This window comes from Bos indicus x Bos taurus, chromosome 10 (assembly GCF_003369695.1).
Source record: "Bos indicus x Bos taurus breed Angus x Brahman F1 hybrid chromosome 10, Bos_hybrid_MaternalHap_v2.0, whole genome shotgun sequence".
NCBI lineage: Eukaryota > Metazoa > Chordata > Mammalia > Artiodactyla > Bovidae > Bos > Bos indicus x Bos taurus.
In genome coordinates this window covers 69580031-69605318 of record NC_040085.1, presented here as the reverse complement: position 1 = coordinate 69605318, position 25288 = coordinate 69580031, and the positions used below count along the sequence as shown (strand labels likewise).

Sequence of the window (25288 nt, the reverse complement as noted above, 5' to 3'; positions counted from 1 at the left end):
GTATTCTTGCCTGGGAAATCCCATGAACAGAGGCAGGCTACAGTTCTTGGGGTCACAACGAGTCAGATATGACTGAGCGGCTGAGCTCAATCATGAGTTTCATTAAACCTAGGTAATATATTCAGTAACTTCTCTTAACTGAACCGAGCAAACTGCAATAAGTCATTACATGTTGACAGAGATTTGACTGAGTGGGACTACCACTGCCAACCCTTGAAAATGCGTAACTCCCACTTTTCCTTGAGGACCTCTCCTGTGCTGTTCTAGGCCAAGAGATCATTCCATGGACTGGGTGCAGGATCACTCATTATATATATGTAAAATATTATGTAGAATATTAGTTTTCTTTTTTGATTAGAACTAGGCATAAAGACGGAGAAGGCAATGGCACCCCACTCCAGTACTCTTGCCTGGAAAATCCCATGGATGGAGGAGCCTGGTAGGCTGCAGTCCATGGGGTTGCTAAGAGTCGGACCCGACTGAGCGACTTCACTTTCCCTTTTCACGTTCATGCATTGGAGAAGGAAATGGCACCCCACTCCAGTGTTTTTGCCTGGAGAATCCCAGGGACGGGGGAGCCTGGTGGGCTGCTGTCTATGGGGTCGCACAGAGTCGGACACGACTGAAGCGACTTAGCAGCACCAGCAGCAGGCATAAAGAGATGTCCCCATACTTTCTTCTCCTGCAACCCAAATGGACTGGGTTGACTTTAAAAATAGTCACAATCTAAAAGTTCAGAGTTATATTTTATTTGGTGGGAATTTTTAGGACTTTAAGCCCAGGGAAACAGCATCTCAAGCGACCCTGAGAGAGCTGCTCCGAGGGTCAGGGGGAGGAGTCAGGTTATATAGAAGTTTCCAACAATGAGCAGGTGGTTTAAACATTAAAAGATTATTGTTAATTAAGGAAAACCAGGTATCTCATGAGTTTGAGTAAACTCTGGGAGTTGGTGATGGACAGGGAGGCCTGGAGGGCTGCAGTCCATGGGGTGGCAAAGAGTCGGACACGACTAAGCAACTGAACTGAACTGAGGATATCTCAAGGAATTTAGTGCTTTTCTATATATAGGAAGATGCAAGAGTCTAGGTTCACTGAAATCACTTCTTTCATTTACATCTCAGCTATCTGGGGCCAGTATTCTGCATTTTTCACATCTTCACTGCACCCCTCATCTGCCCTGCCCCTCCCCCACCACCAGCTCCTCAGTGCTCATCTAGGGAATGACTGCAGCCTGAGGGCTTCCTGGGGGCCCTCCCAGCTCAGAAATTCACATTTGGAGAGCCAAAATAGCTGATGGTTGTGACTCCATGCTTTATTGATATGACAGGAAATACTCCATTTCTCAACTGCTTTGTACTTGGCTGGAATATACATACCCCTTGGATGCTTGGATCTCCTTTAGAAACTATCAGTTCAAGGAACAATCTCTCACATAGGCAAGGATTTTTCCATTTAAAAAGACCTACTCATTTCAGTTACTCAGCCATTTTATAGAAAGCGAGAGTTTTGAAATGAATTGTCTTTATAGAGATCCATAATTTGCAAGCAAAATCCCCACTCTACAAAATGTGAAATATTCTAAGCAACAGCTGTGAGCATTTCAAACAAGCACTACTCTTTGACAGTTCAATTGTTGCCAAGGGAAACTGAGTTGGTTTTAAAATCTTCTCTGGTTTAAATTCTACATTTACCCTTAATCAGAAATTGAGCAAAGAAGTACTGCATGGCTGGGACACTGAATTTTTCATGAAGACTGGTATGGGAAATTGAGATGTGGAAATGCAAGTTGCTTGAAGGTGGGAGGGAGACTGGTATTCTAGCCAGTTTTATAATGCTTAGGGGAGATGGAACTTTTCAGAGCAAACACAGACACCACCTATAGTGGCCAATCATCTGGAGCCAGTAGGGGAAGCCCGCTTCCGTCTAAGAGCACCAACATTTTCGGCTTCCTATATCACTTAAAATTTTTTTTAATGACAAATTTTTTTTTCATTCAAGACTCATTTCTGGGGATATGCATAGAAATTTGCAACGCTTGAGTGTTAAACAACACAAACAAGAGAAATAAAAGCATTTCTTTTTCCTGCTGTTAGTTGTATGCATGGTACAGTTTTACTTACATGGAAAACACGATATAATGCCAAGTGGAAAAATTAAAAGTCTACAGAACGGAATAGACAAATTTTAAGGAAGAAAATGCTGGAGAGAAGCACATCAAAATGCGAACAGTGGTTGTCCCTGGGTTCAATGATTATAAATGCTATTTTTTTTTTTTTCATTTTCCAAGTTTTGAACATTTGGTACCTTGGCATTTGTACTTAAGAGTTTTTTTTTTTTTTTTCACCCTCTCAAAAGACAAATGTAGCATGCAGTTGAATAGAGCAACGGTTCAAGAATATTATCTGGTAATGCACCACGTCGCCTGTTCAGTCACTCAGTCGTGTCCGACTCTTTGAGACCCCTTGGACTTCACCACTTGGCCTAGGGCTCACTAAGAATGCAACCATTTCTCTAAATATTTAATCACTTGTTCCAGCTAGAGTTAAGTGAAGCCTTCGCCACAAACTCTTTCGGATCCAACTTGCTAATTAAAAGCTCCCAAACTCCCACAGTTTGGAGCTGGATTTCCCTGAGCTCCGTGCAGCGGGTGAGCCCAAGCGGCGGTTCTCAGTAAATGATCTCGGGGCTTAGAGACAGCGTTCCCACCTGCGCCCGCCACACCGACCTGGCCCCAACCAGGCTTGCAGCAGCTCCAGAGAGCTGACATTCAAAACAGAGGTTCAGGAAAAAGGAGACGAGGACGAGAGAGAATTCGAAGCGATATCCAACCCTTGGCCGGGCCCCAGGGGTTCGGATTTCGGTGCCAGGCCTCCCACAAGGTGGAGCGGAGAGCGACTGCTGGGGGTTTACGGCCGCGAGCCGCGAAGGGCCCATTTACACGAGCAGCGGCGCTGGTTCCCGTCGCGAGTGGACTACTCGAGCCCAGAAGGGCCAGTCTCGCGGCTGAAAAGGGCGGAATCGAGGGCCGGGAATTACCCGACCCTTGCCCTCGGAATCCTCAAGCTGCAGACGACCGCCGCCCAGAGGTTCCGCACTGCACAGAAACCCTTCGTATTTTTGTCCGCTGCACACCTCCCGAGCTTTAGCAGCTCCAGTTAGGCCTAGTCGCTGCAGCAGCTCTTTTCCTCGGCCTACCCTACTGCTTGGCGGAAGCGGCGGCAGCGCGGCCTGAGAACGCGGCTGCATCCGGGTTCCTCTCACCTTAGTCCAATCCTCGGTCTCCTCTCTTCCCACCCTCATGTTTCTCCGCCCACCCCCCGCCGCCAATCCGCGATCGGCTCTCAGCCGAACATGCTGACAGGGGAGTGAAGGCGGACACCGACCAATGAGGCCTTGCTTCCCGTTTGAAGTTTCCAGTGAGTGGGCGCCGGAGGCGGGCGCTGTTGGCGAGAAGGTTCGGTTGCGCGTGTGCCATGGACTCAGCCGCCCGGTGATATTGACAATAGGAGAGAGAAAGGGGCATTGACGGGGACCCACCGCGGGTACCGAACGGAGGCTCTGGCAGCGGCGGCTCCAGCCCCAGCGACTCCTCCTCTTTCTCTTTCCTTCTGCTGCCGCTGCGGCTTCAGTCTTCCTCCCTCCCTTCCCCCCTCCCCTCGTCGTCGCTTCTGCCGCCGGGTCCGAGGCAACGAGCAGAGGCGCCGCCCGCCGGGAATGTGAGCGAGGAGCCACCGGCGGAGCCGCAACGGGGTCGGTGCCGATTTGATGGGACGGGCCCGCGGGGGAGGATCGTGAGGCCGCCGCCGCCGCCGGAGCGCTGTGAGGCCTAGAGGCGCCGCCGCCGCGGAACCGGAGGGACGCCGCGCCGGACAGCCGTCGCCCCGGGCTCCCTGCCGCTGTCCGGACCTCCCCCTGCACGTCCCTGTCCCGCCACCCGCCCCCGCTGCGGCCCTCTCTCCCGTCTCCCGCCCCTCCGAAACCACAGATCATCTTTGGATTCTTCTCCAGAAGCTTCAAGGTAACTTCGTCCCTCCAGCCCCGGGGCTTGTCTGCTTCCTTTCCTCCTTGCTTGCCTCTTCCCTGTCCTCCTGGAGAACCCGCAGGGCACCGGACTTGGGAAAGGCCTGGCCCGAGCTGGCGAGGGGTGCGGTGGGATGAGGTGCGGGAGAGGGAGCGCCGGTCCCACTTGTCTGATTTACCTGCAATTGCTTCTGATGTTGTCTCTCGTTCTGTTTGCCCCCTCCCCCCTTTTTCTCCACCTTCCGGCACTGGAGGCGTATTCTTGTCCCCCTTTATCCACTGACGGAGGCGGAGGGGGGAGGAAAGGGGGATTGGTGTAGTGAGAAGGATTCTGTAGCAGCTTAGCTTCTCCAGGGCTTCGGGTGGTGGGGGGATGGGGTGGGTGGGAGCAAAGGGAGTATGTGAGCATCCCTACAGACCAACCCCTTGTCTGTCTTTCTCCTCCACCCCAGCACCCCCTTTGGATTATCCTGAGCTTTGGAAATGCCCTATGCCTGCTGCTCAGAGGATGATAAAGCTTGGGCGCTCTAGTTCGGGGCGAAACCTGTTTCCCCGGGCTTTGCACCGACCCGCTGCTACTGCACGTTCAGTTCTGCAGCGCTTCAGGGTTGAGATCCTTGACGTTTATCCTGGGCTGCGGGCATAAGGGTCAAGTGATTTAAAAAAAAATTTTTTTTTTTTGGTACCAGTAACTTATCTGTAAGATGAGACGTGAAGAATAAAGGGGAGACAAAATGAGTGATGGAGGAACAGGATTTACGGAAATTTTGTGTTGTGAGGGTTACGTGTAATCTAAATAACTCACATACCAGATTGGAAAAGAAAGCTGCCCCTAAATTTACAACATACAAATGTGTTGTGGAGCTTCTTGTAGATGCAGTCATTATGAATTTTTAAGTGACCTTACTTCTACAGTCATTCATGCTTTGCAATTATCTATCACATTGTATTTGAGGCTAAATTAGATTGCTAAAAACCTTTTTTTTTTAAAAAAGAGCCAAACGGGACTTCAGCATCCCAAACCTCAGCACTGTAAGGTTTTGTTTGTTCTTGGTTTCTGTTTTTGTTATTTTTGCTCTGTCAGAATCCAGCTAATCCAGGTAACTTTTTATTCTCACACGTTCAGAAAGAAACTCCCTTACTCTTTTATTTCGAGGTTAAAAGCCACTCATGTTATGTAGGGATGCCAGGTGAGTGATTGCATTTCAGCGTTTCCACTATGTGTCTTATTTCTATTCAAGACTGCCATTCATTTTACATGGGGCATGGTGGAGCCTGGGTGCCATGGAAATAAGGGCATCTGTTTAAATTGGTGAATGAAACTGAGCTTAATGCTTGTTACTTTTAGGAAATAGCCTTCATTTTAATAGTTTGAGAAGGTTAAAAAAAATCTCAAGGAACTGTTCTGTTCCATTAGTTTGATGGAATGAAAATTAATATTTGATGATGAACTTCAAGGGAACTCAACTTTGTTGTCTAAGTAGGCTGTGACTTTAGGTTTTTACGTCAATTTTGGTGCACGATTTCATCATAGTTTTTAAGCTTTAGTAACATCAGATGGCTTCTTTGAAAAAGATGACTTCTTTGAAATGATTTTAATTATGCCCTTTATGTGTTCTGTTTAATCTAGCCTGTCTTCATTGGTGGTATGGTGTCGTTTATTTTAGCTAGCACATTGCATTAAAAAGACATGCCTTGTTAGTTCAGAAATTGTAAATTTCACCTTGCTGTGATCCATTGGTGTAGATTCTTGAAGTACCATAAGGATTTCAACTCTAGAGCCCATTCATAATATTAAATATCTTGGGAAAATGTATCGATGGAAGTTTTCCAGTTGCAGAATAGCTCCAAAATTAATTTAGGATCTCAAGATGAGAAGAGCTGTGCAGTTAAAAAATGAGTACATGGCTTAGAAGAATTTTTTCAGGTATAAATGAACATCTTTACTGCAATATTACAATATTGTTTATATAGTACTTAAATTCTATTTTCCACCAAGTTTTTCTGTTTTCCCATTGAATATAGAACTGTTAATTGATTTTATTTGCTTTTTTTCCCCCCATATTCCCATTTTCAAAAAAAGTGTGTGAGAATTTTAGAATTTGTGTAACACACTTGTTTGCTTCCACCTTGGGGGTGTGTGGATGATACTTCTTTCTCTTCAGTAGGGATATGTCCTCAGCACCAACTACTCCTCCATCAGTGGATAAAGTAGACGGATTTTCTCGGAAGTCCGTCAGAAAAGCCAGACAGAAGAGGTCGCAAAGTTCCTCACAGTTTAGGTCTCAAGGCAAGCCTATTGAGTTAACACCTCTGCCGCTGCTAAAAGGTAAGGCTCATGACCAGGTGTGGATTCCTTTTCAATTCATCTTTTTATATCTGTATATAATTTTCTTTTTGTAAGTTCCATATTTGTTAAAATTCTATGTTGCAAGTTGAAGGACATGTTTTAGACAAGTCACTCCCCCTTTTTAGAGGGCTCAGTTGAACCTAAATAAATAGCCATGGACAGATGAAAAAAAACTTATTATCAGGAGTATCTCTAACATTGATAAGTAGAAAAACTGAACGCCACAGAAACTTTAAGATGTCTGGGTCTGTGTTTTTCTTTTTTTTTTCTGTTGAGATTTAGATGTATACATTGTATGCAATGACACCTATAAATTGTACAGTCTTAATCACAGGAAGTAGTAGAGGATATGGGACCGTTAATTTAAATATAGAAAATGATACTTGAAATAATTCATTTTTTTAAAATTGAGAAAAAATGGTCAGTAATTGATGACATGCATTCTTGTTTTCAGATAGTACAAACAGGAAATGGATTTGATGATCATTCTTGTTTGTGGAATTAATTATGGATAAGTTCTTATGAGAACTGTTTTTTTTCTAAATTGGACTTTATTCTCAAAGGAAATAAAAAAACTTGGTTTCCTTTAAGCTCAAAGGAAAGAAAAAACTTGGTTGCTAGTTAGTGAACATTTATTTCTATAATGATTTGTGAAATTGTTTCAAAGGTATTATAAGAAAGTTATCATAAGAAAAGCTGGAGTGTGACTAGAAAATGTAGCGGAGGATATTTCAAGCTTCTGTTTTTCCCACATGAATTTATGCTTATGTTTTTCCCAGTGTAAACTTGAAGTTGGTGGAGATGAAATGAATATTTATTACTGTAGAGATGATATATCTACAGTTAATGAAGATGAGCTCATATGAGTTTGGTGGAGAAAATTTTTGACTAAAGATTTTGCTGGTAAAAATGAAAATAGTCTTTGTAAGACTTTGAAAGAAAAATGAAAGAAAAACTTGCTAGGGATAAAAGTAGCCATGCTTGAACTACAAAGTTGGGAGGTATATTGGGTTTTTTATTAATTTATTTTCTCTGAAATGGACAGCTGATAACTACTATCATCTCTGTTTGGCAAAGGACTTTATTTGGCGGAAGCAGTTTAAACTTTTTTAGAACAGATTTAAACTTTGTTATATTAATTTCTTGGGGTCCATGGTAAACATTTAAATTGGAATTTAACTGACCACTCAGAGCCATGATGTTGGTTTTGTGCGTAGTGAAAGAGGCATGCATGAGGCAGATTTGGCTCATGTTTCAACACTTTGCTGTTGCTTACCTTATTTAAAAAAATGTGGTAAAATATATATAACATAATATTGATCACTTTGCCTATTTTAAAGTATGCATTAAGCATGGCATTTACCTTTGCATTGTGAAAGCATCCGTCCCCACCTCTCATCTCCAGGACTTTTTCATCTTTCCCCAACTGAAATCCTGTGTCCATTAAATAAATACTGCCTCCCCGTTACCTCTGCCCCTAACCTCTTTGTAGCCATCATTCTACTTTCTGTCTATGAATTTGAATACTTTAGGTATCTTGTATAAGTGGAATCCTACAATATTTGTCTCTCTTGTGGTTGGCTTGTCTTGCTTAGTGTAATGTCCTGAAGATTCATCCATGTTGTAGCACGTGACAGAATTTCTTTCCTTTTTAAGGCTGATTAATATTCCATCACACACACACACACACACACACACACACACACACTCATGCACACAAAACTCATCTTTTTCCGCCTTTTGGTTATTGAGAATAATGCTGCTATGAACATGGGTGTATAAATATCTGTTTGAGTCCCTGCTTTCACTTCTTTTGGGTATATACCCAGAAGTGGAACTACTAGGTCATATGTTTAATTTTTTGAGTAATTGCCATGCTCTTTTCCACAGCAGCTGCACCATTTTACATTCCTACCAGCAGTGCCCAAGGCTTCTTCCAATTTCTGCACATTCTCACTGACACTTGTTCTTTTCTTTTTTTGATAATAGCAATCATAATGTGCATGAAGTGGTAGTTCATTGTGGTTTTTATTTCCCTAATTATTAGTGACACTGAACATCTTTTCATGTGTTTATTGGCTATTTGTATTTCTTTTTCCTATATTTTAAACGTAGTCCGGTAGTACTGAAAAATTTCCAAGATTTCTGCTCTCCAAAAATGTGATTTTTGTGAACTTGTATATTTTGCCAGCATAGGAGCATTGGAGAGCAACAAGATCATATAATACGAGATACATCTGCAAGCTTAATTCCAGACAGACTAAAAGTGATTCTTGTGTAATAAGCACGTTTTGGGAAAATATTTAGGAAGCATTCCATAAGTTAGATTTCCATATCTGTAGAATAACAAAGAAGTAACAGTCATGTACAGACTTGAGAAATGTGTGTATGTTCTTGATTATAGTGAATGTAGAGAGTTTGTTGAATGACATTTGTTGTCCTTACAATGGATTGACTTTTGTTTGTGTGCCTTCTTACAACTTTAGGAAGTGGTTTATGAACATAATGAAAATGTAAGATGAATTTCTTTTCTTTTTTTGCCATTTCCTTAGGAAAAACCAGAATAAATTATACATGCATGCCAAAGGCTAGCTACTGATTTAATTTTCTATAGAATTGTTTTGACTAACTTGGAAGGCTTGAGTTAATTTTATTTGGGGGTGCAGTATAAAGTACAGTTGAATTTTGGGGGTTGCTTTAAAGAATAAAGTAAAAACATGTCCTTAAGGTCTTTAATTTTAGGGGAGTTTGAAAATGGAAATTGTATAAACATTGTAATTTTGTAACATTTTTAACATATACTTTTTGAAAGCTCAAAAATTAGGTATTCATTAATGATCACTTATTTTGTGTGTTTGCCCTATAAAAATGTTTATTATAGACATCATAGTATTTGACTGTAACTCAGTCAAATAAGTAACACTACCATTATTGCTTAGCATTTTTAAAAGTCTCTTTATTTGCAGAACTGTAATAAAGTGAAAGGAAAGTTTCATCTCTTTTGCTCTTTTTCTAATAGGTGGGGTTTTGATATTTGTATCAGTGATTTTATTCTCTGCAGAAAGCAGCACCAGCACGTAGTTCTGTCTGTGTTAATATATTAGAGTGACCTGGCTTTTCCTGCAATTGTGAAATTGCAGGATAGACCTTGACATATAGACATCTGAATTTTCTCCATGAAGTACTTCTGAAAGTATTTTCAGAAGGTCCTAAAGTTTTTAAGCTTGAGGGACTTTTCCTCATTTTCCTGATAAGGGAAATTCAGTAGAGGTTGAGTGCCTTATGAGCGTCATAAGAAAGTAAAGACTTTGATGCTTTCTGGGTACCTGCACAGCAGGACAGGAAGCAGACTTTGACAGGTACCTAGGACGAGATAAACACTATGCAGATACACACACACACCCATGAATAATAATTGCAATAATACTAATAACTACTAGGAGTTATTATCTGGTCAGGTGGTTTATGTTCTCTACCCACTCCTTATTTCCTTCTCTTTTTAACTTTAAACGATTATATACATTTAGATTTGAGAGAAATGTTTTTGAAAACTACCACCTCTTTGAAAATGTGATTATAATGGAAGTGGCATCATTGTTGCTAGGCTCACAATTCATCATACGTTTCTGAGACATTTTGCTTATAGTTCGAACAGTCGGTATCAGATATTCCCAAAACTTTGATGCCTGGAGGTGCTGTTCAGCAGAAAGAAACTCTTTGCCTCTTGATATTGAAACCTTTAGATGGGTAACATTTCTGTGACACTCATTCTCTGATTTTTTTTTTAACTTTAGGCTTATGATTCAGCATACATTTTTATTTTATAGGGTGACAGTTTGTAAGGACTTAAATAATTTCAAGGTAAAACTAGTTTTTGTGCTTTTGAAATTGTTAGATGGGATAATTCCTCTCTTTGATTTGTATCTGGTTTGTATAGTGTATAGGAAAATGCAGATAGAATTTTCAGTTTTTATAATGGTCTAGGGCTCTAAACTGTATTTATAATGAGAATGATCGCCTGAGAAATAGTGTCCTTGATTTTAGTGTTCACCTTCCTTTGTGGAGGTTATGCTGCAGTGTGGCATGGGAGGAGGTACATAGGCTTTGTTTCCTGCAAAAGTTCTAGCTAACTTCTAGCTTTGTTGCCCAGGGCAAGTGAGTTAACGTCAGAAAGCTTGGTTTCCATATCTTTCAAATGGGAATGATAATAAAAATCAAGAGATATGGCAGTACCACATCCAATACATTACTAATTATTGTCATTTAACTGAGATTTCAGAAGTTAGAATATGAATAATGTGAAATTATTATTTGACTTTTTATATTTTCATAGCAAAAAGTTGAAACTGGAAATTTCTCTGAAAATTAGGAAACAAGAGCATAGTTTTGTGGTCAGGAACCTCTTTCCACCCCCAAATATGAAGAAACAGTGTGCAGATATGTTGATTTTGGTAGACTAGTTATTTTAAATATCTTTATCTGAAGATTTTTTTACCTTCTGCATTGGTATCCTGCCACATATTTGAGTGTAATGCTTTTTTATTTTTAACTTACTGGTGGTTTGAATAGATAGTAGAGTTTTATGGTTCAAATTTTGAAAAATACAAAAGGATATGTAATGAAAATTCTTCCTTCCAAGTTGGTTTTCCTATTTAGTTCCCCTTCCCAGAAACAGGCAGCCATAATATACTTGTGTTGTAGGTATAGGCATTTTTAAACCCTTGATTTAATTTGAAATGCACTGAACAGAATGAATTTATATGCACATTTTGTATGCACATGTCCATTTTTTTTTTTAAATGGGAGAATTGTATAACATTTTTCAAATTCTTGAAGGGGTATTGGAATCAAAAAAGGTTCAGAACCATTGATCTAGTGACCTAGTTTGTACCTTAGATTAGTGAAGTATTTCTTTATTTTCTTTTCCCTTATGGTTTATTACAAGATATTAAATATAATTCCCTGTAGGGCCTTGTTATTTCCCTGTTTTATAGTAGTTTAAATCTGCTAACCCCAAACTCCTCTAATTTATTACCCCCCTCCCTTTTCCCCCTTTGGTAACCGTGAGTTTTTCTTCTTTGTGACTCTCTTTCTGTTTTATAATTTGTAATTGATGTATATTCCTTAGGCAACTAAATTGTAGTGTGTGTTTGTGTTATGTGTGAATGGTTTAAAAAAAATAATCATAAGCTTTGCTTTTGAACCAGAAGAACATCTGTAAGTTAATAGGTGTTAATGTTCAGCTTTGCAGCCTTTGAAGCAATGTGGTAATATTTTTCTTCGGGAGAAGAAATTATAAGATTTTGCACAAACCAAATCTCAAATTACACTGTTATCATGTGTGAAAGATTACAGTAGGTGTAGTGAAGAGGTATTTCATTCACTTTTAGGTGGGAATTTATCTATCTTTCTTCATACATATATGTATAAATCTCTCTCTCTCTCTGTATATATATATCTGTTTATCTATATTCTCGGAAAAGGCAATGGCACCCCACTCCAGTACTCTTGGCTGGAGAATCCCATGGACGGAGGAGCCTGGTGGGCTGCAGTCCATGGGGTCGCTAGGAGTCAGACATGACTGAGCAACTTCACTTTGACTTTTCACTTTCATGCATTGGAGAAGGAAATGGCAACCCACTCCAGTGTTCTTGCCTGGAGAATCCCAGGGACGGGGGAGCCTGGTGGGCTGCCGTCTATGGGGTTGCACAGAGTCGGACGTTACTGAAGCGATTTAGCAACAGCAGCAGCAGCATTTATATTCTCTATATATGTATATCTGTATATATATATATCTAATTATATCTGTATCTATCCTAAAAGTCTGTTTCTGTAGAATAGAGAAAATTCCTGTACAGAGTCTTATGTGGGCCAATATAAATTGAGAGTAAGCATTCCTGATTTGTGAATGATTTAAAAGTAGAGTGGCAGCTTGCATTCATATCCATACCATCTGAGTATGATAATTACTGCTTAATTCTTAACCTAGAATTCATGGATTTCTGGTTGGGGATAGGGTGTATGTGTTATAGATGGGCTTCAAGGTTCTAAGAACCTCCTAAAATTTTATGTAAAGTTTCTGTGTATATACTTTTTTTTTTTTTTTTTGGGAGGACAGAGTTCATTGCTTTCATCAGATACTCAAAGATTTAGCATAATCATTACTGCTCGTTCCCCAGAGTTAAGTGCTTCCGGCTTAGACTAAAAGATTGGGAAATTGTTATTACTATTACTGTTTTTTCTGTGTATCAGGTTAGCTTTGTGTGTGCACAGATGCATTGGATAATTATCAGTAAATATTGTAAGCTATAAACAGAATTCATCATAAAGTGGGTCTCTCCAGGATATAACCCATCCAAGACATAAAAATGAATTAAATTGTGAAATAAAACCTCTCATATGGTGATCAGATCAGATCAGATCAGATCAGTCGCTCAGTCATGTACAACTCTTTGCGACCCCATGAATCGCAGCACGCCAGGCCTCATTGTCCATCACCAACTCCCGGAGTTCACTGAGACTCACGTGCATCGAGTCAGTGATGCCATCCAGCCATCTCATCCTCTGTCGTCCGCTTCTCCTCCTGCCCCCAGTCCCTCCCAGCATCAGAGTCTTTTCCAATGAGTCAACTCTTCGCATGAGGTGGCCAGAGTACTGGAGTTTCAGCTTTAGCATCATTCCTTCCAAAGAAATCCCAGGGCTGATCTCCTTCAGAATGGACTGGTTGGATCTCCTTGCAGTCCAAGGGACTCTCAAGAGTCTTCTTCAACACCACAGTTCAAAAGCATCAATTCTTTGGTGCTCAGCCTCCTTCACAGTCCAACTCTCACATCCATACATGACCACAGGAAAAACCATAGCCTTGACTAGACGAACCTTTGTTGGCAAAGTAATGTTTCCGCTTTTGAATATGCTATCTAGGTTGGTCATAACTTTCCTTCCAAGAAGTAAGCGTCTTTTAATTTCATGGCTGCAGTCACCGTCTGTAGTGATTTTGGAGCCCAGAAAAATAAAGTCTGACACTGTTTCCACTGTTTCCCCATCTATTTCCCATGAAGTGGTGGGACCAGATGCCATGATCTTCGTTTTCTGAATGTTGAGCTTTAAGCCAACTTTTTCACTCTCCACTTTCACTTTCATCAAGAGGCTTTTGAGTTCCTCTTCACTTTCTGCCATAAGGGTAGTGTCATCTGCATATCTGAGGTTATTGATATTTCTCCCAGCAATCTTGATTCCAGCTTGTGTTTCTTCCAGTCCAGCGTTTCTCATGATGTACTCTGCATATAAGTTAAATAAGCAGGGTGACAATATACAGCCTTGACGAACTCCTTTTCCTATTTGGAACCAGTCTGTTGTTCCATGTCCAGTTCTAACTGTTGCTTCCTGACCTGCATACAGATTTCTCAAGAGGCAGATCAGGTGGTCTGGTATTCCCATCTCTTTCAGAATTTTCCACAGTTTATTGTGATCCACACAGTTACAGGCTTTGGCATAGTCAATAAAGCAGAAATAGATGTTTTTCTGGAACTCTCTTGCTTTTTCCATGATCCAGCAGATGTTGGCAATTTGATCTCTGGTTCCTCTGCCTTTTCCAAAACCAGCTTGAACATCAGGAAGTTCACGGTTCACGTTTTGCTGAAGCCTGGCTTGGAGAATTTGAGCATTACTTTACTAGCGTGTGAGATGAGTGCAATTGTGCGGTAGTTTGAGCATTCTTTGGCATTGCCTTTCTTTGGGATTGGAATGAAAACTGACCTTTTCCAGTCCTGTGGCCACTCCTGAGTTTTCCAAATTTGCTGGCATGTTGAGTGCAGCACTTTCACAGCATCATCTTTTAGGATTTGGAATAGCTCAACTGGAATTCCATCACCTTCACTAGCTTTGTTCGTAGTGATGCTTTCTAAAGCCCACTTGACTTCACACTGCAGGTTGTCTGGCTCTAGGTCAGTGATGACACCGTCGTGATTATCTGGGTTGTGAAGATCTTTTTTGTACAGTTCTTCTGTATATTCTTGCCACCTCTTCTTAATATCTTCTGCTTCTGTTAGGTCCATACCGTTTCTGTCCTTTATCGAGCTCATCTTTGCATGAAATGTTCCCTTGGTATCTCTGATTTTCTTGAAGAGATCCCTAGTCTTTCCCATTCTGTTGTTTTCCTCTATTTCTTTGCATTGATCGCTGAAGAAGGCTTTCTTATCTCTTCTTGCTATTCTTTGGAACTCTGCATTCAGATGCTTATATCTTTCCTTTTCTCCTTTGCTTTTCGCTTCTCTTCTTTTCACAGCTATTTGTAAGGCCTCCCCAGACAGCCATTTTGCTTTTTTGCATTTCTTTTCTATGGGGATGGTCTTGATCCCTGTCTCCTGTACAGTGTCATGAACCTCATTCCATAGTTCATCAGGCCCTCTATCTATCAGATCTAGGCCCTTAAATCTATTTCTCACTTCCACTGTATAATCATAAGGGATTTGATTTAGGTCATACCTGAATGGTCTAGTGGTTTTCCCTACTTTCTTCAATTTAAGTCTGAATTTGGCAATAAGGAGTTCATGGTCTGAGCCACAGTCAGCTCCTGGTCTTGTTTTTGCTGACTGTATAGAGCTTCTCCATCTTTGGCTGCAAAGAATTGAGATGGTCCTTTTCTACTTAGAACTTTCTTCTCTTGGTATCATTCTTCAAATTTCAGCTCAAATGGGACCTTCTTACGGACCATCCTGCATCACTTTAAAAAATAATCTTCTTTGACATTTCTATCATTTTATTGTTTTTTAGCATCATATTTATAACCTGAAATTATTTTATCTTTCTTTACTTGTATGTTATCTGTTTCTCATCCCCCATGAGAATGTAATCTTTAGTGTCAATACCTTGTTTCACTTATCTCTAAGGGCCTAGACCAGTGCCTCATATATAGTTGGTATTCAGTAAGTATTTGTTAGCAAATGAATGAACATTGTTAGATCACAACATTGAGATTATTAGTAATAGCAGTATAGACATTTGTTTTTCCTTTCTAAATATTAAAATTCTTCCCCTCAAATCCAGGCCATGCAGATTTTAACTAGTAATTTACACAAAATAGTAAACTTGTTTAATGAAGATTTTTTAGTTTTAAAGGATCAAATTGCTAAGTGTTCACCTAAAATGCTGAGAATGGGTTTATGTTCTGTGTAATTCTGCGTGTTTCAGGTTAAAAACAGAAGTGGTATCTTGTGGAGAGAGAATAGAGTGGATTATATGTATGGTAGACTAAATCATTCCTTTTACTTAGGGGATTCATCACTTTGATTTTGCACAAGTTAAGATGTTAAGTACAATGAAATTTCTTTTTTCTGCTGGTATTTGGGGACTGAATTATGGGCTGATCAGATTATCAGATGTTCTTTCTTAATATAGTTGGAGAGAATATCTGATTTATAATGGACTTTAAGAGCAATGTTTTATGGTCAGATTTTCTTGTCTTTAAAACTTTTATAATAATGTTAACTCTTAATATTAATTAGATTTTGTAGCACTTGAAAAAGAACAGTAAAGTTTCTTGATATTCCATAAAGGCTAACTAAAGTAATTCTTTGATTTGTTTGCCAATGACATTCTCTTTTACCACTTAAAAATACTTTTCTACCTTTGGTATTGTAAGATTTTATTTAAAAAACCAGGGATCTTATTTTTATATTATAGTACAATTATGCATAAAAGAACTTATGCATGTGATAGCTGTGTATTATTATTGTTACCTAATATATAACAGTATATACCTAACATATGTATCATATATTACTTGTAGGAGGCAGTTACCCTCCCTGAGGTGAGAATGATCTCTGGGGTCACACACACGTAGGTTTGAATTCCAGGTCCTTCACAGCCATGTGACTTCTGAGCATTGGCTTTATATCTTCAAAACTGGGAGTATATGGGACTTCCCTGGTGGCCCAGTGGCTAAGACTCTGTGCTCCCAAAGCAGGGGGCCCTGAGTTCAGTCCCTGGTCAGGGAACTAGATCCCACATGCTGCAACTAAGATCTGGTGCAGCCAAATAAATAATTAAATATTAAAAAAAAACAAAACTGGGAGTGTATTAGAAGAGTAAACTCCGGGAGTTGGTGATGTATAGGGAGGCCTGGCGTGCTGTGATTCATGGGGTCGCAAAGAGTCGGACACGACTGAGCGACTGAACTGAACTGAACTGAACTGGAGAGAGTCAGATTAAGTACCATCAGGCAGGTAAAACATTTAGCTCAGTGATGGGGACATTGTAGGAGTTGAAGAGTATTAACTATCACAATTATGGTAAGAACTGCATAGTAGAAAATGCTTACCAGTGTTTTCAGTTGATTTTTTATTTAATTCATTACATGGACACCCCACTCCAGTACTCTTGCCTGGAAAATCCCATGGATGGAGGAACCTGGTGGGCTGCAGTCCATGGGGTTGCTAAGAGTCAGACACGACTGAGCGACTTCCCTTTTACTTTTCACTTTCATGCATTGGAGAAGGAAATGGCAACCCACTCCAGTGTTCTCGCCTGGAGAATCCCAGGGTCGGGGGAGCCTGGTGGGCTGCTGTCTATGGAGTTACACAGAGTCGGACACGACTGAAGCAACTCAGCAGCAGCAGCAGCAGAAAGATATGGAGTGAGTGGAGCTATGAGAATTAGACTGTAAAAGCAAAAGAGGGAACTGGTTTTTGTGGAACAATCTCAGCATTATTGTTGAGTCAGTTTGAAACCAACTTCTCATTTCAGGAGTAAGAAAGATGGCTAATGTGATTATTTTCAAGGGAAATTCCATTTGTGGAGAGTTACCTAGGAGAAACTATTGTTAGGTAAACTAATTTTGGAAGCTGTCTAGTAGGACAGGATTTACAAACTTTTTTTGTGATTGCTTACTCCTGTCAGTAAAAATAACATGTATTTCTGTTCATATATTATATATATGTGTGCTATTATGTAAATATGTAATGCATGTTAAGAACATACACAGACATTGAAAATTAAAAAGGATGATATTGAAAAATACAATGTGTAGATGTTCTTAATACTTCATCTTTTAACCTTCTTTTCCCTTGCCCGCCCTCCCAACACATTCACTAGCCTTGGGCATCTCTTTATTTTGATGTTTTGCTTCAAAGAGAGAACCTTCTTTTTAGGTTTTGAGCCTTGCTAAATTTATAGCATTTTGTTTTGAGCCAGAAAGAGTTGACACTGAACCCAGATGTGGAGAATTGAATGTGAATACTTCTTTCTTTATCTTCTTGAGGTTTTTGTCTAGGCTTTTGAGTTTATTGCACCTTAAAGAAACAAAATCTAAATGGATGATTTTGCCAGTTTGAATATCGTAGATGGTTCCTTGTTGAGGGCTCTTTGCTGTTGATGGGTAGGTTTCAGAGGGCTTGTGAATTTAACCCTCATGAAATTCCAGGCAGTGTTTTATGTCTCTGTGCAGATTGACATTTTTCTGGGCATAGGGTTTAGAGTGTTCATCAGATTCTCAAAAGGAGTTTCTCCCAAAGGCTAGCAATCATTGCCTTGGGTGGTGGGTGTCCATTTGCTCAGAGCAGAAAGAGAGAGAATTCGTCATATGACCCGTTTCATAGAAGGGAGATCTCATGTCAAGAGATTTCTCCTGCCTGTGTCTTCTGATTTTTAATTCTTTTTGGTATCAAACAGAATCTTAAAAGATGTTTGAAGGTAGAAGTTGCTACGTGACTCCAATGTGGTTGGTTGGAAAATTTTTGATCAGTGTCTTTTGAAAAATTAAGCTGAATGAATGTAAAATTGAGAGTGCCTGTAAAACAGCATTTTCTCTGGAACAGTTGTAGACCAGGAAGAAGTCGGGTGGAGAAGCTCAGGTTATCTTTGCTGGTGAAGAAATAATTTAGTAACCAGTGAAGCAGAAGAGAAGCGCTGTCTCTTGGTTCTGCCCTGTGCTGGGCCATGTGGCACGTGGTGTTGCATTGACGCTTCGCAACAACACGAAGAGCATGGGATGTTTGCTGTTGACAGAGGGTAGAGAGGGCCCGAGTTGGGGCCCCAGGCCCACCTGGTTTCAAAGCCAAGGCCTTCTCCATTGTATGCATTAGTGGTGGATGAACACAGGTGGGCCCTGGACCTAACAACTTTCTTGCTTATGCTATGCTAAGATGATTTCCTAAGTGAATCATCTTACTACCTCTTGTAAGAACCCTGAAAATTGTGAGGAGATGAGGTGATGAGAAAGAGAAGCAGAGAGTAGAAGAGCAGGGAGCAGCCAGGCTGGCAGGAGCACTGTGGTGATGGAGAAGAGTTGAGGAATAGTAGCAGGCCTCCCAGACTCAGCTCCCTGGAAACGCCAAGGCAGTGCCACCGAGAGGCAGACAGAAAGGGTAGTTGGCACCTCACAGTGGCAGGGAGAGGGAAGATGCCTCCCTGGACCCCTGTTGTCACTGTCACCGTTAAGTCCAGATAGAGTTTGATAAACAGGTAGCACTCTTGCCATGGTGGTTTCTTTTTCTTTTTCTTTTTCTGGCTGCACAGTGGCATGTGGGATCTTAGTTTCCTGACCAGGGATTGAACCTGCACCCGCTGCAGTGGGAGGGTGGAGTCTTAATCTCTGGGCTACCAGGGAAGTCCCTGGCAGTGTTTTTTTTTTTTACCATTCATCTTCCCATCTTTGGGAACTAGCATATTGTAGGAAAGGGTCTTGGGTTCAAGCCTGGGTGATAATTCTAGCTTTGTGAATTGAGATCGGGTATTTAACCTCTTTGGAGCTTCAGTTTCCACTTTGTAGAGGGGGACTCATACATCCCAAGGTGGTTGTGAGGAATGAGATCATGTGGGTAAACTGCTAATGTGTGGTTGGTGCTTAATAAATAGTCCTTCGCTCGCTTTCTGTTTGCCATTGATCTTTCTTTGAGTCACTCCTGTGGGCCTGTATCATGTTTCAGAGTATACAGTGTGAAGGAAGAGATCTGGCAAAATTCCATCCTTTTATGTAGGCACCATGAAAGCCTTTTTGTCTTTTAAAAAAATTTATTTATTTTTAATTGGAGGATAATTGCTGAACAATGTTGTATTGGTTTCTGCCATGCATCAGTGTGAATCAGCCATAGACACACATATGTCCTCTCCCTTTTGAACCTCCCTCTCACCCCATCCCACTTCTCTACGTTCTCACAGACCACTGGGTTGAGCTCCCTGTACCATACAGCAAATTCCCACTGGCTATCTATTTTACATATGGTAATATATATGTTTCAATGCTGCTATTTTAATCTGTCCCCCCTGCCCCCCCAGCTGTGTCCGCAAGTCAAAAGACTTTCATCTTAAGGTGAGGTTACATCTTAATATAATTAATTTGTGGTTGCCAGTGTCTGGAACATGGTTCAAAGTAAAACATTAAAGCATGAAAAAGAACTTGGAGAAAATTGGGACTTGCTACCATTTCAGAAAAGTGCTATCTTCTGACAGGAAAGATACAGGCTTTGGAATTAGCCTTTCACTGAAACATGCCCAGAAGACCCGCTTCATTGAGGGGTTGCACCTTAGCCATACCTTATAAGGGTATAAGTGAGAGTTCAGAGTGGTTCCAGGCTCCCAAGGAGCTCTTGGTGTATTCTTACATTAGCAGTTTGGAAATCACAGCCAGACTGTACCTTCCACATTGTAAAATTATAACACTTTTTTTGAATGAATATTTTGAAATTCAAGGACATTTAGCAAAAATAATGCTTCTTTTAAGGGTCAGAAGGCTGTTTCAACCTTTTGACTCATCAAGTTAAATTTTCAGAAAGTTAGTGATGAATAGAAGGACTGGTGTTTTACCTTAATTTGTGAGCAAAAGTCAAAATAACTTGAAAGCACATTGATACAAGGGACTTTCTAAAAGTAAAAGGAAGTTTCAGTACTCTCCGTTCCACCTTCAGCTACATCTACACGTGATAGAACCAACTGTTATTTTTAATGGTACCTAGTGATTTAGAAGGGCTTCCCTGGTGACTCAGAGGTAAAGACTCTGCCTGCAATGCAGGAAACGTGGGTTCAATCCCTGGTTGGGGAAGATCCCTGGAAAAGGAAATGACAGCTTACTCTAGGGCTTCCCTCATAGCTCAGTTGGTAAAGAATCCACCTGCAATGCAGGAGACCCTGGTTTGATTCCTGGGTCGGGAAGATCCTCTGGAGAAGGGATAGGCTACCCACTCCAGTATTCTTGGGTTTCCCTTGTGACTCAGTGGGTGAAGAATCTGCCTGCAATATAGGAGACCTGGGTTCCATCCCTGGGTTGGGAAGCTCCCTGGAGAAGGGAAAGGCTACTCACTCCAGTATTCTGGCCTGGAGAATTCCATGGACTGTATAGTCCATGGGGTTGCAAAGAGTTGGACATGACTGAGTGACTTTCACTTCACTAGTGTTCTTGCCTGGGAAATTCCTTGGACAGAGGGAGCCTGGTGGGCCACGGTCCCTGGGGTCCCAAAGAGTTGAATACGACTTAGGGACTCAAAACAACAGCAGCAACAACAGTGATTTAGAAATAAAATATATCTCACTTTAAGAAAGGATTCGCTGGTAGCTCAGATGATAAAGAGTCTGCCTTCAGTGTGAGAGACCTGGGTTTGACCCCTGGGTCAGGATGATCCACTGGAGAAGGAAATGGCAACCTACTCCAGTACTCTTGCCTGGAAAATCCCAAGGATGAAGGAGCCTGGCAGGCTACAGTCCATGGGGTCACAAAGAGTTGGACACAACTGAGCAACTTCTCTTTCCTTTTCTTTAAGAGGGCTTAAGGATGTTTTAATCAATAACAGTTAAGATGAAGTCCTAAAACTCAGTCACTTCAGTCTGGGATGTGACTGGATCTTGGAGATCTGTCTATAACTTTTCATGTATGAGGAATCTTGGCGTAACCTTTGGCTATTGAGAAAAGCTTGTGCTTTACTACCTGAACGTAGTTATTTCTTAAAATTTGAATAGAGCTTTATTTTATTGTGTTTAGACTTATAACTTAACATTGTAAAAGGCATTTCAGCTAATAGTGGAATTTATTTAGGCATTTCTGGTTTAGTAGTATGTTCAAGAAATGGTATATACTTTAAATACCCTTGGCTTACAAGTGGTAGGTCCTGTACTCATGCTCTTGAATTTCAGTGAGATCTGAATGAAATAAATTGTGTGCAGGTATTTTTCAATGTGTATAGAAGCAAACACCTATGAAAAGAGTCTGCATTTGACTCTGGCTAAATTGGTCACATCCAAGGGACTTAAATTCTCATTTTTGAAGTTGTTTTGTGGGCTGTTTAATTCATTTTGTTCATTTGTTCCTTCATTCATTCATCAGATTTCTACTTTGTGGTGTGATGTACCAGGCACTGTCTTGGGAACATGGTGATGGGCAAAACAAGAAGACTGATGAGGTGCTTCTTCTCAAAAGGCCGTTGTAGCTGGAGGTCAGAGACTGATAGAGCTCTTCAGGTTGTTTGCCCAAATAATTCAGGCTAGGTTAAAGTTTGTCCTTGATCCTGAGGGTATTTGTTGTCTGTTGTTGTTTAATTCTGTGACCCCATGGACAATAGCCTGCCAGGCTCCTCTCTTCATGGGATTTCCCGGGACATTTCCTTCTCCAGGGGATCTTCCCAACCCAGGGTGTTTCCTGCAATGGCAGCCAGGTTCTTTACTGTTGAGCCCCCGGGGAAGCCCAGTGGTATTTGCACATAGCTGTAAATATACAATGATAGACTATATACATCACTTGTAAATAAACCTCCTACTCAGTCAGTCACGAGGAGTATTTTCCCCTCATGTTTATATATTCCCTTTAAAAAAAGTCATTTGTTTGGCTGTATCGGGTCTTGGTTGTATCATATGGGGTCTTTTGTTGCAGCCCACGGACTCTCTAGCTGTGGTGCTCGAGCTCTGGAGTGCACAGATTCAGTAGTTGCGGCTCGTGGGCTTAGTTGCCTTGAGGCATTTGGGGATCTTCCCAGGCCAGGGCTCGAACCTGTGTCCCGTGTACTGGCAGGCAGATTCTTAACCACTGGACCACTAGGGAAGTCCTTCATGTTTAAATATTCTTGTGTTATGCTTTAAATTTCTTTTTTTGTTATATGTGACAATTAATAGCATTGTAATTATTTTCAGTTCAGTTCAGTTCAGTTGCTCAGTCGTGTCCGACTCTTTGCGACCCCATGAATCGCAGCACTCCAGGCCTCCCTATCCATCATCAACTCCCAGAGTTCACTCAGACTCACATCCATCGAGTCAGTGATGCCATCCAGCCATCTCATCCTCTGTCGTCCCCTTCTCCTCCTGCCCTCAATCCCTCCCACCATCAGAGTCTTTTCCAATGAGTCAACTCTTCGCATGAGGTGGCCAGAGTACTGGAGTTTCAGCTTCAGCATCATTCCTTCCAAAGAAATCCCAAAGCTGATCTCCTTCAGAATGGACTGGTTGGATCTCCTTGGAGTCCAAGGGACTCTCAAGAGTCTTCTCCAACACCACAGTTCAAAAGCATCAATTCTTCGGCGCTCAGTCTTCTTCACAGTCCAACTCTCACATCCATACATGACCACTGGAAAAACCATAGCCTTGACTAGATGGACCTTTGTTGGCAAAGTAATGTTTCTGCTTTTAAATATGCTGTCTAGGTTGGTCATAACTTTCCTTCCAATGAGTAACCGTCTTTTAATTTCATGGTTGCAGTCACCATCTGCAGTGATTTTGGAGCCCCAAAAAATAAAGTCTGACACTGTTTCCACTGTTTCCCCATCTATTTGCCATGAAGTGATGGGACCAGATGCCATGATCTTCGTTTTCTGAATGTTGAGCTTTAAGCCAACTTTTTCACTCTCCACTTTCACTTTCATCAAGAGGCTTTTGAGTTCCTCTTCACTTTCTGCCATAAGGGTGGTGTCATCTGCATATCTGAGGTTATTGATATTTCTCCCAGCAATCTTGATTCCAGCTTGTGTTTCTTCCAGTCCAGTGTTTCTCAAGATGTACTCTGCATATAAGTTAAACAAGCAGGGTGACAATATACAGCCTTGACGTACTCCTTTTCCTATTTGGAACCAGTCTGTTGTTCCATGTCCAGTTCTAACTGTTGCTTCCTGACCTGCATACAGGTTTCTCAAGAGGCAGGTCAGGTGGTCTGGTATTCCCATCTCTTTCAGAATTTTCCACAGTTTATTGTGATGCACATAGTCAAAGGCTTTGGCATAGTCAATAAAGCAGAAATAGATGTTTTTCTGGAGCTCTCTTGCTTTTTCCATGATCCAGCGGATGTTGGCAATTTGATCTCTGGTTCCTCTGCCTTTTCTAAAACCAGCTTGAACATCAGGAAGTTCACGGTTCACGTATTGCTGAAGCCTGGCTTGGAGAACTTTGAGCATTACTTTACTAGCATGTGAGATGAGTGCAATTATGCAGTAGTTTGAGCATTCTTTGGCATTGCCTTTCTTAGGAATTGTAATGAAAACTGACCTTTTCCAGTCCTGTGGCCACTGCTGAGTTTTCCAAATTTGCTGGCATATTGAGTGCAGCACTTGCATGGCATCATCTTTCAGGATTTGAAAGAGCTCAGCTGGAATTCCATCACCTCCACTAGCTTTGTTCGTAGTGATGCTTTCTAAGGCCCACTTGACTTCACAGTGCAGGATGTCTGGCTCTAGGTCAATGATGACACCATCGTGATTATCTGGGTTGTGAAGATCTTTTTTGTACAGTTCTTCTGTGTATTCTTGCCACCTCTTCTTAATATCTTCTGCTTTTGTTAGGTCCATACCATTTCTGTCCTTTATTGAGCCCATCTTTGCATGAAATGTTCCCTTGGTATCTCTAATTTTCTTTAGAGATCTCTAGTTTTTCCCATTCTGTTGTTTTCCTCTGTTTCTTTTCATTGATTGCTGAGGAAGGCTTTCTTATCTCTTCTTGCTATTCTTTGGAACTCTGCATTCAGATGCTTATATCTTTCCTTTTCTCCTTTGCTTTTTGCTTCTCTTCTTTTCAAAGCTATTTGTAAGGCCCCCCCAGACAGCCATTTTGCTTTTTTGCATTTCTTTTTTATGGGGATGGTCTTAATCCCTGTCTCCTGTACAATGTCACGAACCTCATTCCATAGTTCATCAGGTACTCTATCTATCTAGGCCCTTAAATCTATTTCTCACTTCCACTGTATAATCATAAGGGATTTGATTTAGGTCATACCTGAATGGTCTAGTGGTTTTCCCTACTTTCTTCAATTTAAGTCTGAATTTGGTAATAAGGAGTTCATGATCTGTAATTATTTTGAGGTAGTCTTATTACTGGAGTTGGAATTTTAAAAAGTTCTTTTTTCTTGTCATGGTAACATCATGGCTTGCCATTTTCTGACACTGAGGTTTCTTTGAAAACAAATCATTTAATCATGACTTGCTTTTAAAAAATTTTTACCAGTTTACTTTCAGACTATAAACATGAAGTGTAAAAAATGGAAAAAAGTCTTTTTAAAACTAAATAAAGTCCACTTGTAGGTCCAGCTACACGCTCTATAGATGGCACTGTGTTATTAAAGTGCGTGGTCTTAAGTTTTCATGTTTTAATTCACTCTTTAATGAACTGCTGCTTGGAGTAGTGGGGGACATAATACAGTAGATTTAATTCATTAATACAAGAAAGGTTTGGAAAGATTAGAGCTAGATGTACTGTCAACACCACTTGAAGCTCATTAAATGAGAATGTAAGCAACAGTAAACCACAGTTAGGCAAAGCAATTAACACTGGTAAGCATTATGGTTACTGTGAAGATTGGGAAAAACAAATGGAAAGTATTTTAAATTTGACAAATTGAATGAAGTTAAAAATTGAATCCACCTCTTTATCACTTGCTAATTTTAAATTTTCCCGAGCTATTATGATTTAAATTATTGGGTGTTATCTGTGCTGCTTTTTGTGGGTGGTGAAAATTGAGTG

General features: G+C 40.8%; 1 protein-coding gene across 2 annotated transcripts in view; it reads left to right on the top strand.

Moving 5' to 3' along the window:
• Nucleotides 1-3435: 3435 nt before the first annotated feature.
• PPP2R5E (protein phosphatase 2 regulatory subunit B'epsilon) overlaps nucleotides 3436-25288 on the top strand; it is a 160549-nt gene continuing 138696 nt past the window's right edge. Inside the window, exons 1-2 of one of the 2 annotated variants that reach the window (XM_027554272.1) lie at nucleotides 3436-4018; nucleotides 6186-6349. In XM_027554272.1, coding sequence (XP_027410073.1) covers nucleotides 6193-6349 — 157 coding nt within the window. In that variant the 5' untranslated portion in view covers nucleotides 3436-4018; nucleotides 6186-6192. The remainder of the gene's footprint in view (nucleotides 4019-6185; nucleotides 6350-25288) is intronic. The other variant, XM_027554273.1, reaches the window with a different exon arrangement.